Source organism: Equus caballus, chromosome 20, assembly GCF_041296265.1.
Source record: "Equus caballus isolate H_3958 breed thoroughbred chromosome 20, TB-T2T, whole genome shotgun sequence".
Classification (NCBI taxonomy): Eukaryota; Metazoa; Chordata; class Mammalia; order Perissodactyla; family Equidae; genus Equus; species Equus caballus.
This window is the reverse complement of record NC_091703.1, coordinates 46,451,698-46,466,306: the sequence shown is the minus strand read 5'-3', so window position 1 is coordinate 46,466,306 and position 14,609 is coordinate 46,451,698. Positions and strand designations below refer to the sequence as shown.

At 57.2% G+C, this 14,609-nt stretch overlaps 1 protein-coding gene across 4 annotated transcripts in view; it reads right to left on the bottom strand.

Annotated features, from left to right (window-relative positions):
• Positions 1-4,352: 4,352 nt before the first annotated feature.
• TMEM63B (transmembrane protein 63B) overlaps positions 4,353-14,609 on the bottom strand; it is a 24,353-nt gene continuing 14,096 nt past the window's right edge. For all 4 annotated transcript variants that reach the window (XM_070244659.1, XM_005603956.4, XM_023625010.2 and 1 more), the window contains 14 exons: positions 12,913-12,993; positions 12,302-12,425; positions 11,561-11,694; positions 11,280-11,417; positions 10,979-11,132; positions 9,944-10,050; positions 9,608-9,694; positions 9,310-9,375; positions 7,839-8,001; positions 7,133-7,238; positions 5,993-6,160; positions 5,619-5,734; positions 5,364-5,444; positions 4,353-5,120 (listed from right to left, as the gene is read on the bottom strand). In XM_070244659.1, the coding sequence (XP_070100760.1) occupies positions 4,935-5,120; positions 5,364-5,444; positions 5,619-5,734; positions 5,993-6,160; positions 7,133-7,238; positions 7,839-8,001; positions 9,310-9,375; positions 9,608-9,694; positions 9,944-10,050; positions 10,979-11,132; positions 11,280-11,417; positions 11,561-11,694; positions 12,302-12,425; positions 12,913-12,993 (1,711 nt within the window). In that variant the 3' untranslated portion in view covers positions 4,353-4,934. The remainder of the gene's footprint in view (positions 5,121-5,363; positions 5,445-5,618; positions 5,735-5,992; positions 6,161-7,132; positions 7,239-7,838; positions 8,002-9,309; positions 9,376-9,607; positions 9,695-9,943; positions 10,051-10,978; positions 11,133-11,279; positions 11,418-11,560; positions 11,695-12,301; positions 12,426-12,912; positions 12,994-14,609) is intronic.

Below are 14,609 nucleotides of genomic sequence, written 5' to 3'. Positions count from 1 at the left end.
GGGCTCCCTGGACAGCCTCAGGATGGGAGCTGGTCACTGGAAAGACCAAGCTATGATTAAAAGCTGGGAACTTTCAGGGCTGGCCCTGTGGTCTAGTGGTTAAGTTTGGCATGCTCTGCTTCAGCAGCCCAGGTTTGGTTCCCAGGTGCGGACCTACACCACTTGTTGGCAGCCGTGCTGTGGTGGTGACCCACATACAAAACAGAGGAAGATTGGCATAGATGTTAGCTCAGGGCAAATCTTCCTCACCAAAAAAAAGAAAGAAAGGAAAGAAAAGCTTGGAACTTTCAACCCCACCGCTCATCCTCCAGGGAGGGGGAGGGGCTGGAGATTGAGTTAATAATCATTCATGCCTATGTGATGAAGCCTCTGTAAAAACCCCTAAAATGTGGGGTACAGAGAGCTTCTGGGTTGGTGAACACATCCTTGTGCCAGGATAGGTGGCACACCACAACTCCACAGGGATGGAAGCTCTGTGGTCCCTTCTGGACCTCGCCCTGTGTACTTCTTCATCTGGCTGTTCAGCTGTATCCTTTATTGTATCCTTTTATAATAAACCAGTAAATGTAAATGAGTGTTCTCCTGAGTTCTGTGAGTCGTCATAGCAAATTATCAAACCTGAGGAGGGGCTGTGGGAACCCTCACTTATAGCTCTTTGGTCAGAAGTGCAGGTCACAACCAGGAGCTTGTGATCTGAAGTGTGCATCTGAGCCCTGAGCCTGTGGGATCTGATGCTAACTCCAGGTTAGTGTCAGAACTGGGTGGAATTGTAGGACACACATCCAGCTGGTGTCTGGAGAGTTAGAGAATCGGTTGGTGGAGGAAAAGCATCCACACATTTGGTGGTAGAAGAACTTTGTGTGTAAAGGAAAACAGGAGTTTTTCTTTTTTCTTCTTTTTTTCTTTTTTGCTGAGGAAGATTGGCCTTCAGCTAACATCTGTTGCCAATCCTCCTCTTTTCACTTGAGGAAGATTGTGGCTGAGCTAACATCTGTGCCAGTCTTCCTCTGTTTTGTATATGGGATGCTGCCACAGCATGGCTTGATGAGTGGCATGTAGGTCTCGTACCCAGGATCCAAACCTGCAAACCCTGGGCCACTGAATTGGAGCACACAAAGAACTTAACCACTATGCCACTGCGCCGGCTCCAGGAGCTTTCCTTTTGGAGAGGAATGATACAACTTGCCCAAGGTCACACAGCTGGTAAGTGGCTGAGCCAGCATTTGAACCTAAAGCCTCAGCTCTTATCCGTTATGTTCTGCTGGCCCCAGCTGTCAGGAGAGGAGGTGAAGTGGACTTTGGGGCTCCCTGTGGCCTCCTTGCCCACATCCGTGACTCCATCATCACACCTCTTGGCTCCTTTGCAGCACCAGCACAGAGCTGGGCACTCCATCCCAGCTCACAAAATGTTTGTCAGATGCCTGGGTTGTAATTCCCCCTCCCGGCCTGGGCTCTGCCTGGGAAGGGGAGCCAGGGCAGGGAGAGGGTGGGCACAGTCGTCCTCTATTACAGCCTCCCACCCTGGGCCCGGGCTTTTCCGGGGACCTTTGCTCTGTCTGCTGTTTGGGCATTGCCTGGAATTTCACATCTGGAAACACTCAAACCTGGCTTTGAGCTTCAGGTCCTTCCAGAAGCCCCTATAAGGTGGAGTTGGGAGACCCCTCCTCTGAGGGAAGCAGAGGCATGCCGGGCAGGTGAGGAACCCAGGGGTCTAGGCTGACCAGAGCCTCAGGCTGAGGTCTTTCAAGCCCACACTGTGCAGACAATGGGGTTGCCAGGCAAACGACGCTGGTGAGTCTGCCCATCCTTATAGGAAACAGGCTCAGGTATGCTAAGGGGCCTTCATGAGGCAAGGAGCTGTTTCAAAACCTGTCTGGTTCTTTCCATCCTCCTCTTATGTTCTGAAGAAATGATCTAGAGCCTATGGGACCTTGAGGCTGACCGTGGGCCCCCCACCCCCACACCTGTCCCTGGTTGTCTCAGCCCTCACAGACCATGCCAGCCAGTCCTTACGTGGGACCCCCACCCCCTCCTCATCCATTCCCTGCCCCTCGCCCCAGTTCCCCAGCCTCACCTGGTCTTCTGGACTTCTCTATCTGACCTGATGAGAGGTCACCTCACTGCCCTTTCCTCATTCCCAGACTCAGAGCAGGTGGTGGGGGCATTTCTGGTTTAACCCCATGACTCTGGGGCAGGTGTCTGGTACCACGCTGGCCATTTTGGCCTTAATAATTGTGGATCCTTGTCACTCCTCTTTGGATGTCAACTTTCTCAGCTGAGCAGTAAAAGTTTAAATGAGGCAAGATGTCCCGCCTTTGGGCTGCCACAGCATCCTAAGATTTTTCACCCTTGCCCTGGCTCCACTGCAGATGAGTTGTCTCAGCTGGGACAAGGGCCCTCACTGCTGTGTGCCTCGGCTCCTCGTCTGTACATTTGGGACAGGGCTCCTCCGAGGACTCAGTCAGTTCATAGAAAGTGCTGAGAACAGTGCTGGACCCAGGGAGTGCTCGGGTCTCTGTCTGGCTTGCCCACTGGGCCCTGGGTGCCTTGGAGGCAGCCTTGCTGCTCACGGTGTCCGCGGGGCCCAGCGCAGAGCCTGACACACGGGCGTTCAGGAGGGTCTGATGAAGTGATGAGGGTGAGACAGCTTTTGGCAGCCTCACGGGCCCACTGTGCATGCTCTCTGCTGGAAACTCAGCCGATTTCCACGCACCCACTGGCTGGCACTCTGCTCCCTTACCCTCGGCCTGGCAGCTCCTCCAGCCCTGGACTTTGGGGACCCCACCTGGGAGTCTAGATTCCACAAGACTGCAGATCTGACAGCCATGTGAAGGCTGAGTCCGGACTGAGGCCCTGGCCTTCATCTCCACTGTGTTTGTGCAGGCCACCAGGAAACCCTGGCCCTCCAAGCCGTGTTTGTCTTGCGGGTGGCATCTCTCCACAGCCTGGGGCTGGACCCAGGCACTGTTGGCCTTTCGCCCCTTGCCAGAGCTCCGGCAAGCTGTCTCCGGCTAGCTGTCTCCGGCTTTCAGCTGCGTGAGCCATCTCTGCTGTTTGTTTCTTGTTGAGTCTGCAGGCCTTTGTAGGACCTACTTCTTCTCTTCCTTCTCTCCTGAGATCTCTTCTCCCCTCTGGGAGTTGCTTGCCTCACCTTCTTGTTTTCTGGGCCCTTGCGGTGGGTGGCGGATGGGCAGGACATGCTCCAGACTGTTAGGGGTCACCTGGTTGTGCTCCCTGATTTTACTAATGAGGAAACAGGTCCAGAGATGAGAGGTGGTTTTCCCAGGGTTGCACAGCGAGTTAGTGAGAGAACCAGAACTGGAGTCCAGGTCTCCTGGCTCTGGTTGTGCACGCAGTATGTACTGTGTGTGATGCATGGCTCTGTGCGCCTCTGGAGGGTGAGCAAGAGTGGTCACAGGAAATTTCTCAGAAAAGGTGAATTTGAATTGGGTCTTAGAGGACGGATAAGATGCTTTTGACGGGAGGGCGCTTTTCAGGGAGGGGCTCCTGGGGAATGGACAGATGGGCTGGAGCCAGCTCACTGAGGACCTTTCTGAGATCCCTCCCAGGCCGGTAACCTTGGGCAAACTCCATACCCTCTCTGGGCCTGTGTCCTCACTCATCAAAAGAGGAAAACCACAACTGCTTTGTAGGTCCTGTTAATGATCACCGAATTAATTACAGTTGACGTTTATTGGGTGTTTACCATGTACCAGGCGCTGGGCCAAGTGAGCACTTGACACACATTATCTCATGTAATCCTCGCAGTAAGCCCACGCCTGACCTCAGAGCAAGCTCTCTGAGGAGTCAGCGCTTCAAAGCACGGCAGTCACTTAGCATAATCCAGGTACATAATAACCACTCAGTAAGTGGTAGCAACGATGACAGCAAATAATGACGACAGTATTTGCTTGGCTACTGTGGCCCCATTTTCTTGCCTCTCCGCTTCCAGAGCAGTCCGTTAAGAGTCCTTTACTGGAAGCAGCCCTCTTCCTGGACCAGCGTGGAACGTGTGGCTTTGCACGGACTTTCTCCCCGAATCTCTGTCCGTTTGTGTGGCTCTCAGGGACTCAGTGTTGGGCCCGTGTCCCTGTCCCCCAGTTTCCTCAGGGTAGTGGGCAGAGGCAGAGCTGAGAGATGCAGGGGAACGGTGGAGGGGCTGGCAGCATGCACATAGCAAGCCCCTCCCGCCACTCTCTCCTCTCACGGATGGAGAAACTGAGGCTCTGCACTAGAAGCCTCCTCCCTAGGTCATGTGGGGACTCTGAACCATCCTCCAGGGGGACAGAAGGGAGGTGGGACCCAGCCATGTGTCCGGGGCAGCAGCACAAATCACACACCTGCCTCAGAGCTTTTCTTTTCATTTTTATTTTAAAGGAAAAAAAAAAAACAGTGCAAAAACCCATTTTCCAGTGTCAGCCATGCCCACCCCCCACCCCCAGGTCATCCCCCTGGCTCGGGGCCTGATGCTTCCTCCCTCTCAGCACCCCCTCCCCTCTCATGCAACCCATAGGGGCTGGAGGCTCTGCTTCCCTGGAGGTTCCAGGGGGACTCGGCGGGAGGAAAGAACTTGGGGGGCGGCCCCTGATCCGCCTGCCCCCCCACGTCTCCAGCCATGGCACCAGGTACCCCCTTGGCTCTCATTAACCCTTTCCTGACCACACTACTAGCCTGGGGGCACTGATCTGGGGGAGCCCTGTCCACACCCCTCTTTGCCCCGGGGCCGGCTCGGGGCTCTCCTCACTGAGGTTGGGGGGTTCCCTCCCTCCCTCTGTGGTGGGGGAGAGCGGTGAAATCCCCAGGTTTAAATATCTTAATGAAAGCAGGGGATAGGGAGGAAGGGGCTTTAGATCTAATAAATTATTAGCGTTTTAGTGTCCGTGGGGGGCGAGTGGGGCGGGGCAGGGCGTGGCCTCCAGGGCCCCTCCCTCCCCTTACTGGTGAATCTCATTCTCTATGAGGCTGTCCTCGCAAGACTGGAAGTCTGTGTCCGTGAGGCCGTCAGGCGGCATCAGCAGCTCCTCATCTTGGGACGAGGATGACGGGGGCTCGTCCCCCGAGCTCCCGGGACCCCCATCCCCGTCCACTTCTGAGTCCTGCAGCACCTGAGCGATGTATTTCTGAAGGGCGAGAGGAGCGGGAGTGAGAGTGGACAGCTGCCCCTCATGGGGAAGGGGATGGGGGATCTCAGGGCCCCGGAACAGCCGCCCAGTGAAGCTCGGCCTCTCCCTGCCCCATTTCCCACTGCCCCTGGGGTCTGGGACAGGCTTCCCTTTCTGGAGGACTAGTGGGACACCCAGCTTTGGGGCTGAGTCCCAGTCAGAGGCCCCTCCCCACCCCTGGCCATGGAGGGGAGCACTCACCGCAGATTTGGGGACAGCAGCAGCAGTCGGGGGCCGTCCATTGCTTCTGGGGTCCACAATATCTGTCTCCGTGTGCTCAATCTTGAGGGGCCCAGAATGAGTCAGGGAGTGGGGGGAATGCCCTGCCCTCAGCCACAACCATGACCCTACACCCTCTCAGCACCCCTGTTGCCCCTGCCCTCGGCTCCCAACCATCCCCTTGCCCCCACGTTGAGCCCCTGCCCTCGGCCATCCCCCTGCCCCCTCGCCCCACACCTTGTAGTTGTGGGCACTGAGGTATTTGAAGTGTCCAAAGCAGACGTGGCAGAGGCAGATGACGATGGTGATGACCAGGACCACGAATGTGAACATGGATGTGGGGGCCAGAAACCCTGGTGTGGGGGGGCAAAAAATGGGGCTGCTATACCTCTCCTCCGGGCCCCCTCCCAGTGGCCCACGCCCGGCTTTGGCCCCCTTCTGAATGCAGTCCCACACTCCCATATGCTATGGCCTCACCCTGGCCTCTCCCAGGCGCCCTGCCTGCGACCCCTGGCCATTGTGGACCATCTCATGGCCTGCTCTACTGCGACTCCGCAGGGCATCCCCCCTACCCCCCAGCTCCCTGAGTGAGCGTCGGGGCCGGCCCTCACCCGTGCGCATGGTGGAGAAGAAGAGCAGCCAGAATAGGCAGAGGATGGGTGCGGCCACCACCTGGTTCACAGCCCCTGAGTGGATCTTCTTGTCCAGCTTGGCTGGCAGGTAGGCGTAGTAGAGATTGTACCTGTCCACCAGGTGCTTCAGCAGCATGTACATGAGCCCTGGGGGAAGCCACATGGGCCCTGACCTCGGAACCAGTGCCGCCGGACCTCTGCGTGTCCGTCACAGGTTGGCCGGGTCCTTCTGAGGCCACTGCAGGGCTGGCCTCCCTCCTGCTGCCCCGGCCCCAGTACGGGATAGAGCCCAAGCCCCCGCGGATCAGAGAACTTTGGCTTCTTCTGCTTCAACCCCTTCATCCCGCAGCCCTTCTCTAGGAATTCTACTGTTAGAAATGCATTCATTTGGTTCAACAAGCATCCTCTTAAAACCCAGCTGACTGTTTTTCTAACCTTATCCCTAAACAGATTAGTAATTAGGTGGTAAGTTCTATTTTCCTGGAGGCTGAGGGGATGGGAGCTTTAGACTGAAGACAAGGTTAGTCTGGGAGTCTGGAGCCTTCAACAACCAGGGAGGGTGGTTGGGGGTGGGGGAGGATGTTACCAGGGGGAAAGTAGAGGCCACTAGAGGGGGTGAGAGTTGAAGAGAAACTTTGCTAAATTTCTTCAGGAGGAAGAGGGAATGGCCAGGTCACATGGCTCAGCTGTAGCGGGGTATCTCTGGCAAGGACCCAACCCCACCCTGGAATCCAAAGGTCTTTCCTGAGTTTACAGGGCTGTGTACAAGTGTGCCCATGGATCTTGTGTAGGAGCATGTGTGTGTGTGTGTATGTGATGCGTGTCCAAGTATATCCATCCAGTTGAGTGAAGGCATTGGTGGGGGTGAGTAGGGACATGTTGGGGTGACTGCCCAGGGGCCCAGCACACCAGCTGAGTCCCGCCTCAGCTGAGATGGCTTACCCCTCCTCCCCCACAGGCCGGGCCCCAGACTGAGCCAGGGACCGGGCGGGAGGCCCGAGGGGCCGGTCTCCCAGCCGGGGCCCTGTCCATTCGGGGTGGCCTGCCTTACTAGAGTGGTGCGGGTGAGGTCCTGGGTCCCCCCGAGCAGGGCCCAGGTCCCGGCGCGGCGGTGCCTACCGAAGGGCACGATGATGGGGCAGGTGATACTGTAGGTCATGACCACCGTGAAGACGCACATCATCCAGGCGTAGGCTGCGCCAAACTGGAACTCGTAGGCCTGATGCTGGGGGGGAGATGGGCAGGAGGGGGGCTCAGGGAGGGGAGGGACAGACTGGAGAGGCGCAGGGCAGGGAGGAGGGGGAGGGGGAGGGGCCAGGATCTCTGGGGCCAGGAAAGAAGCTAGGGGGAAGAGGAGCCCAATGTCCAGGGTAGGGCAGGGCAAAGAGGGGGAGAGAGCAGCTGTGGAGGAGACAGAGGTGGAGGAGACGGAGGGCAGGGTAGGGACAGTGACAGAGCGTGGGGAGGGGCCTTCAAGGGATCAGGGACTGGCAGGTGGTGGGCTTGGGAATGGGATACCCAGAGCCTCGTGTGGGGTTAGGGCAGAGGGACCCTAGGTCTAGGGACCCGGACCTCCCCCAACTCCCATCATAGAACACTAGACGGTTAGAACTGGCAGGGCCTTCAGCGTTATCTATGTCAACCCATCGCTGTACATATGGGAAAGCTGAGGCCCCAGATGGGAAGGGGAAAGCCCAGGGCCGCGGAAGTCGGCTCCCTGAGTCCCAGCACCCCTGCGCCCCACACCCTAGCACGACTGCCGCTGTTTCTGGTTGGGCCCACCAGGGGGCGCTGTGCGGGCCGCGGCGGCCCCAGGCGGCCGTACCCGCTTCACGTTGCGCCTCTCGGCGGCAGAGCGCGCCAGGCAGAGCCGGATCATGTACATGAGCAGGCCCGGGATGCGCAGCAGGTCCATGGCGTTGCCGATAAAGGCTGAGGCAATGACGTAGTTCACGAAGAAGGCGCCGTTGTCGGGCAGGAACACACACCTGCGGGCACCAGGTGCTCCAGCACTGCACCCCTGGGGGACCGGTGGCCGCCTGCCCACTGCCAGCATGACCTCACAGCACACCTTCACCCCCAACATGCCTTCTTCCAGGTGGACCCCCGAGCTCAGCCCTGAAGCACCTGTGTCCCAGTCCTCCAAGAGTGTGAACCCCAGAGGCAGATGCCAGAGTGTCAAGAGACACCTCCAAAGTAAGCCCCAGACACCCTCAGTGTGAGTGGACACGGCCTCAGAGTGTGAGCCCAGAGGCACCCCTAGAACTTGTGGCCCATAAACACCCATGGAGAAAGTGCTCGAGACCCCTAAGGCCACCAGAATGTTCAGGGTATGACAGCCCGACATCTCCATAGATGACCCTGTGAGATCCCCAAAAACTCCCAAGGGGTGTGAGCCCCAAGAACACCCAGAAGGCTCCTGCCTTGGAGCTTAACTTGACCCAGAGTTCCCCCAGAGTCAGCCTCAGACACCTCCAGAACACAAGCTCCAGAGACCCTCCCCCACAGGTCTTCAGAGTGGGGAACCCAGGAACCTCTGTCAATGCCCCTGACACACCAAGCATGAGCCCAAGGTTACCACACATGGCCTAGAGCAGGAGCCCTGGAGCCTACAGCCACATATACTGCCATGGTACGTGTCCCCCAAGACACCTTCACAGGGACTCCCAGAGCGGGTGCCCCATAAGAACACTACAGTACCCCTCTGAATAAGATCCCCAACTTCAGAGATGTTCCCAGAACAAGTGCCCCGTAAATACCCCAAAGTGTGAGTCCCGAGTCTCCACAGACACTCCCAGATTTGTGAACCCAAGAGCCGTCCTTAGATACTCAAAAGTGTGGACCCCAGAGCCTGCAGGGAAACCTCTAGGAACCCCCGAGTCAGTCCCAAAGTATGACTAAGATCCCACTGCAGACACCTCTCCAAACCTGAGAGAAACTCCCGACTCCCAGTGAGACTCAGCATACGAGCCCTAGAAGCCCTCACAGAAACCCCCCGAGCGTGGGCCCCATAGCCCCAAATATACCTTGAGGGTACCTCAGAATCCAGGAGGTCCCCAGAGAATGAGTCCCGAGAGGCCCCAGGGACATCTCCCACGTACACAACCAAGACACTCTGTGGCTGAACCTTAGGGATGACCCTGCCGGACCGCGGTGCAAGCCCCTCCCTCCTCTCCCCTCCTCCCCACGGCAGGGGTGGAAGCTTTGCCGCACCCTCCCATGGGGGCTGGCAGTGCCTCTCAGGCATACCCACTCCCACCTTCCGGTCTCTTTCCCTGGGGGCCCCGGTCACTCACTCAAACCGAATAGCTGCCTCAGCCAAGAATTTCTTGTCAAAGAGCCAGCGGAAGAAGAGGTCCAAGCTGGAGGGGAGGAGAGGAGAGGTGTGGTGGTGGGCTGGAATGGCCCAGAACACCGGGGGAGGGGGAGTCCTACCCATGAGCCTCTGGGGATGCCCCCCAGACACAGGGGAGGTAAGTCAGGAGGCCTGGGGATGGCCAGGCTTCTTGTCTTGTGCCCCTAGCTCTGTAGGGGAGGTGGGAACCTGTCCAGCAGTCCCCCACCCGGGCTCCCATCCCATTCTCCAAAACCCACCTGCTCAGTCCCAGCGAGGGCAGGAGCAGCACCATAAAGATGAGGAAGGTGTAGCACTTGTGCATGGTGGTCCTGTTCTCCCCGGAGCTGGGGCAGGGGGCACAGGCGCAGAGGTCAGGGGAGCCAGCCCCTCACCTCTGCTCCCCCAGCCCGTACAGTGTCCCAGGAGGGTTCCCTAGGAACGGGGGGCTTCCCAAGGAGAGGATGCTGGCCACCATCCCTTCCATGCCAGCTCTGGGACTGCCGGGGCAGGGAGCCTGAAGGGCAGAGGGCTGCCCAATGGGATGGGTGTCCACCTAGGAGGGCCATGGCGCAGCATGTGAGGAGGTGTCTCACCGTGTCCAGTGGGCTTCAAAGAAGGCAGAGTAGTAGACGATGGTGGGGAGCAGAGCTGAGAAGCACCACAGCAGCAGGGTGGGGAAGAACTGGGTGATGATGGGGTTCTGCAGTGGCATACAGGGCAGGTGTCGGGCGGGGGCAGTGGAGTGGGCCCAGCTTGCTCTGCTGAAGCGCCCCCTTCCCCACTGAGCCCTGGGCCCCACAGCTCTCAGGGCCGCCATGGCACTAGTCCAGAACATCTGGAGCGCCAAGGGTGAGGTGGGGCAGGGCCATATGTACAGCCCCACGGTGAATATTAGTGGTTAGCATTTGCTGAACACATACCACGTGCCAAGCACCAATCGTGTGCTTTACACGCATTAATCCTCCAAACGTTACCCCATTTTACAGATGAGCAAAACTGAGGCAAAAAAAAAAGAGATTCCACAGCTTATCCAGCCAGCAAGAAGTGGGGTGGGGATTTGATTCTGCTATTATCACTCAGTGATTTTCAAACTGTCTTTGAGGTTCTAAGGAGATATGCTGTGTGTGAGGCGGGAGGGGTGAGGGGAGACCAGGCACTGTGGCCCCCTCTGCTGCCATCTGAGCAACCCTGCTTTTCCACATCAGGTTTCATGTAAGATTCCTTTTGATAAAGGCATCAGAATCTAAGTCTAGAAGCCAGTGATCTGGTCTGAACCTTCCACTCTTCTGTGGGAGAGATCGAGGGTTGAGGAGAAGGGACCAATCCGAGGCCACAGGGTCAGTTAGGCCTGGGCCTGGGCTCGCTCTTCCCTGGGTGTCTCTCTAGCTGTGTGCAAACTCAAGGGTGGCCTCTCCTAGGGGAAGGTGGGGGAAACCAAATGGCAGTGTGCAGAGGGGTTTCAGCCCGTGGTTGTGCGGGAGCTTCCCAGTGGGGCCGGGCTGGAAGAGCAGAACAGGAGCTGGACTGGGCGGGAGGGCATCTGGTTGTCCCCCTGAGGAGGGATCTGGGGCTTGGTATCTGTGTCTTGTGACAGAGCGTGGAGGGCTGCAGTGGGGTGTGGGCCTCACGTTGAGGTACTCCACAGGCTTGGTGACGTTGAACTTGTCCATGGTGGTGATGATGATGGCGGGGGTGGTGAGGAAGAAGAGGAGGATGAAGAGGACCACGTTGATGACCAGGCAGCGCAGCCACCAGATGAAGCCACGGATGGAGAGGTGCTCCCTGGGAAGGCAGGGGTGGCAGTTGCTACAGGGACCGAACGCCTGATTGCTCCCCAATGACACCTAGGACCTCCCTTCTCCTTCCCCCTACCCACTGGAGCCCACCAGGGCTCCATGAAGCCTGCCCCTGCCATCCCCATTTGCTCACCAGTAGATGTTCTGGGGGTCGGGGGCATAGGACACGGTCCAGTTGGAGATATGCAGGGACTCGCTGCAGGACGAGGAGCGTGGCTCCCCGCGGCAGGTGCAACCCTGGCACTTACACACGTTGAAGTCCTTTAGGATGCTGGGGGGATGGGCACTGGTTACTGCGGCACCAGCTGCTGGGGACCCCTCTGCCGACAGCTGGTCGTGAGCGGAGGAACCTGGGAGCCCCAGCTGGTCACTGGGGGACAAGGGCTGGGGTGGGTAGGCAGGGTGGGGGCTCACATGGCGGTGATGGTCTCATTGTGGAACGTGACAAAGGCCATGCCAAGAGGCTTCTCGTTCACCTTCTCCTTCTCCCGCTTGTAGTCTTCCTTCAGCTTCTGCTCCAGCTTCGTGTAGTACTCAATGGCCTCCACCTGCCGAGGACGGGTGAGGCAGGGGCTCTGGTCAGAGAGCTGGGCAGGTCCCCACAGCACTCACTCAGCACCACAGGCCAGGTGCTGCTTTAAGCTCTTTCTGTGTTAACTCACTTAATCCTTACAACAATCTTACAAGGGAGGTACAGTTAGCCCCATCCTACAGATGAGGAAACTGAGGCACAGAGCAGTCTAGAAACTTGCCTAAAGCCAGAGCTAGTAAATAGAGCACAATGCTGTCCTCTTGGCTGACCTTTTCTGATTTGGAGTTTGAAAACTTGCTCACTGCAGGGACAGGGGACAAACTCAAACAGTGTGAACTGGGGCAATGATTGTAGGAACAGGTGGGGACCTGCTGAGGGAGGGGCTGCACCCCACTCCCAGCCTGGCCCCAGCCTTGCCTCCTCTGAGAGTCTATTTACCTTTGGGTATTTACGTGCAAGGCTGGATTGTGTATGTGGGGTTGTGGGACAGACTCCACCATAGGGTGCATCCATCTCTGCTGTGACCTGTCTCCCCAGGACCTTCCAACTCCTCCCCGGGAGCTTTGGGGGCCCTGAGGTCTGAGCTGAGGCCAGGCCCACCCCACAGCCAGCCCACCTCTTACCTGCTCACAGCCTCGCACCACGCAGCAGCAGAGGTGGCCACAGGGCTTGGGGTTGATCATGGTGGGGACATTCTCCTTGCTCTGGAGGTTTGTGAAGTAGAGCTTTCCCCGCTCGGCCTTCTTCCTGTGGGGCCAGATGCCCGGTCACCCACCATCCAGCTGGGGCTGGGTCACTGGGAGGATGGGTTTGGAGCCCAGCTCTGGGGTCATCTAGTCCACTCCTTAAGGACAGGGGCTATCTTGCTCTTGGGTTTGTTTAGGGTGCATGGTTCAGACATGTCCCCATTCCAGGGTCTCGCCACCCATCCCTGGAGGGCCAGAAGTTCTTCCTGTAGTCTGGCCTGTAGTCAGTCTCATACTGTAGCTGAAAAAGGGTATGTCCTCAGATGGGGTGGGGACGGTGGGCCCCTTTTCTCTTGCAACAAACTCTAACCTCCAGGCCTTGCTCTTTCCAGAGCTGAATTGACAGGAACTCCGGGGGCTGAATTAAAATCAAACGCCCTAGGAAACACCTGGAAGGGGAGCCAGGCTCCAGTGTGGCAGGCAAGATGCCCTCCACAATGGGCAGGGGGCCCTCGGGTGTTGCCCCCCTGCCACCCCCAGCCCCATACCTTTCTGCATCAAGGAACATGAGGCGAGCCACGTTGTAACATGGGCGGGCTTCAAGAACCGTGCAGTTGGGGTAGGCCTCCCTGAAAAACAGTCCAGCGTCACCTGCAGGACCCCACCCACCTGCCCCCGACTTTCATCCATGGCCCCATCACCTTCAAGACACACCCCCCAATTCAAGCTCTCTCTTTCTTAGTCTGTGAAAATGAAAGTTCCTTAAGAATAAAACATTGACATTCCTCCTCATGCTTCTCTGAGTGGGGGAGGGTGCACTCAGAAGTGTGGAGGGCTGTGTGAGAGCAGTGTGGGCTGATGACCTGGATGTCAGTGCACACGCGCATGGCGCTGGGGAAGCCACAGCTGTGGTCTGACTCTTGTGCGAGGCTGTGACCTTTAAGACGAGAGAAACTGTTTCTAGCTGTGGGTTGTTCTCTTACCCCTGTTCCCAGATGACCTGGTTACAGTCCAGCATTTAGCCTTGACCACGGACTGACCCCAACCAATACACAGCCCAGTTTATAGAATGATCCCTGGGCCAAGATTAACCAGAGATTGATCCTGAACCCTGACCTGAGATTGACTTCTAACCCTGGCCAGAGACTGACTTTAACCCTGACCCAAACAGACCCATAACCCACAGCCAAGACTGAACCTTTAACCCTGACCCAAGATTGACCTCAACCTTGACTTGAAAATGACAAGAGATAGACTGGCCCCAACTCTCACTCCCTGGCACCTAGCAGGGCTCGAGGGATGCTTGCTGGCTGAGTGAAGGAGTAGTTGCTTTTCAGTGCTGATCAGACACTGCTTCTTGATCCTAATCCCTAATCTAGACTGAGCCCCATCTTTTTTTTTTCCGAGGAAGATTAGCCCTGAGCTAACATCTGTCAATCCTCCTCTTTTTGCTGAGGAAGACTGGCCCTGAGCTAACATCCATGCCCATCATCCTCTACTTTATATGTGGGATGCCTACCATGGCATGGCTTGCCAAGCGGTGCCATGTCTGCCGCATCCGGGATCCGAACCAGTAAACCCCGGGCCGCTGAAGCGGAACATGCGCACTTAACCGCTGCACCACCGGGCTGGCCCCGAGCCCCATCTTTTCAAAACAAATTTTAATGAAAAACAACCTGGTGTTAAAGATGCACAAGATATGGTTCTAAGGAACAAGATGGCCCACACAAACCCATGAGAATTTGGAAACTTACATCTGGGATGGAGGACTTGAAATGTACTTCCCAGGAGGTGACAGACCTTTGCCCTGACACTGTTGCTGCTCAACCCATTTTAGGATTCCTCTCTGGAAGGGCCTTCACCCCTGTGGCAGGCCAAACCTCATTCTCACCTGACTAATCTCTAATCCCCACAACACAGGTTCCCTGATTTTGCACATAGGATATTCCCTAATTCTGCTGGCTGGGTCCTCCAATCCAGATAGACCCCAGACCTGGACCACAAACCCGGCCCAATACTGACAACTAGTCCATGACTCCATGAAGACAAAGGCTGACTCTTGCTCATCACCATATACCCAGGGCTCGCAGTAAGAACAGTAAGTGCTCGATAAACAGGTGCTGAATGACTGGATCAACGAGACGGCTGCTCCAGAATGCCTGATCCTCTGATCCTCGTCATGCCAGCTGGGACCACAGTCTCCCTAAGCCCTGCTTTTTGCTGACCACTAATTCTAATCACGAAC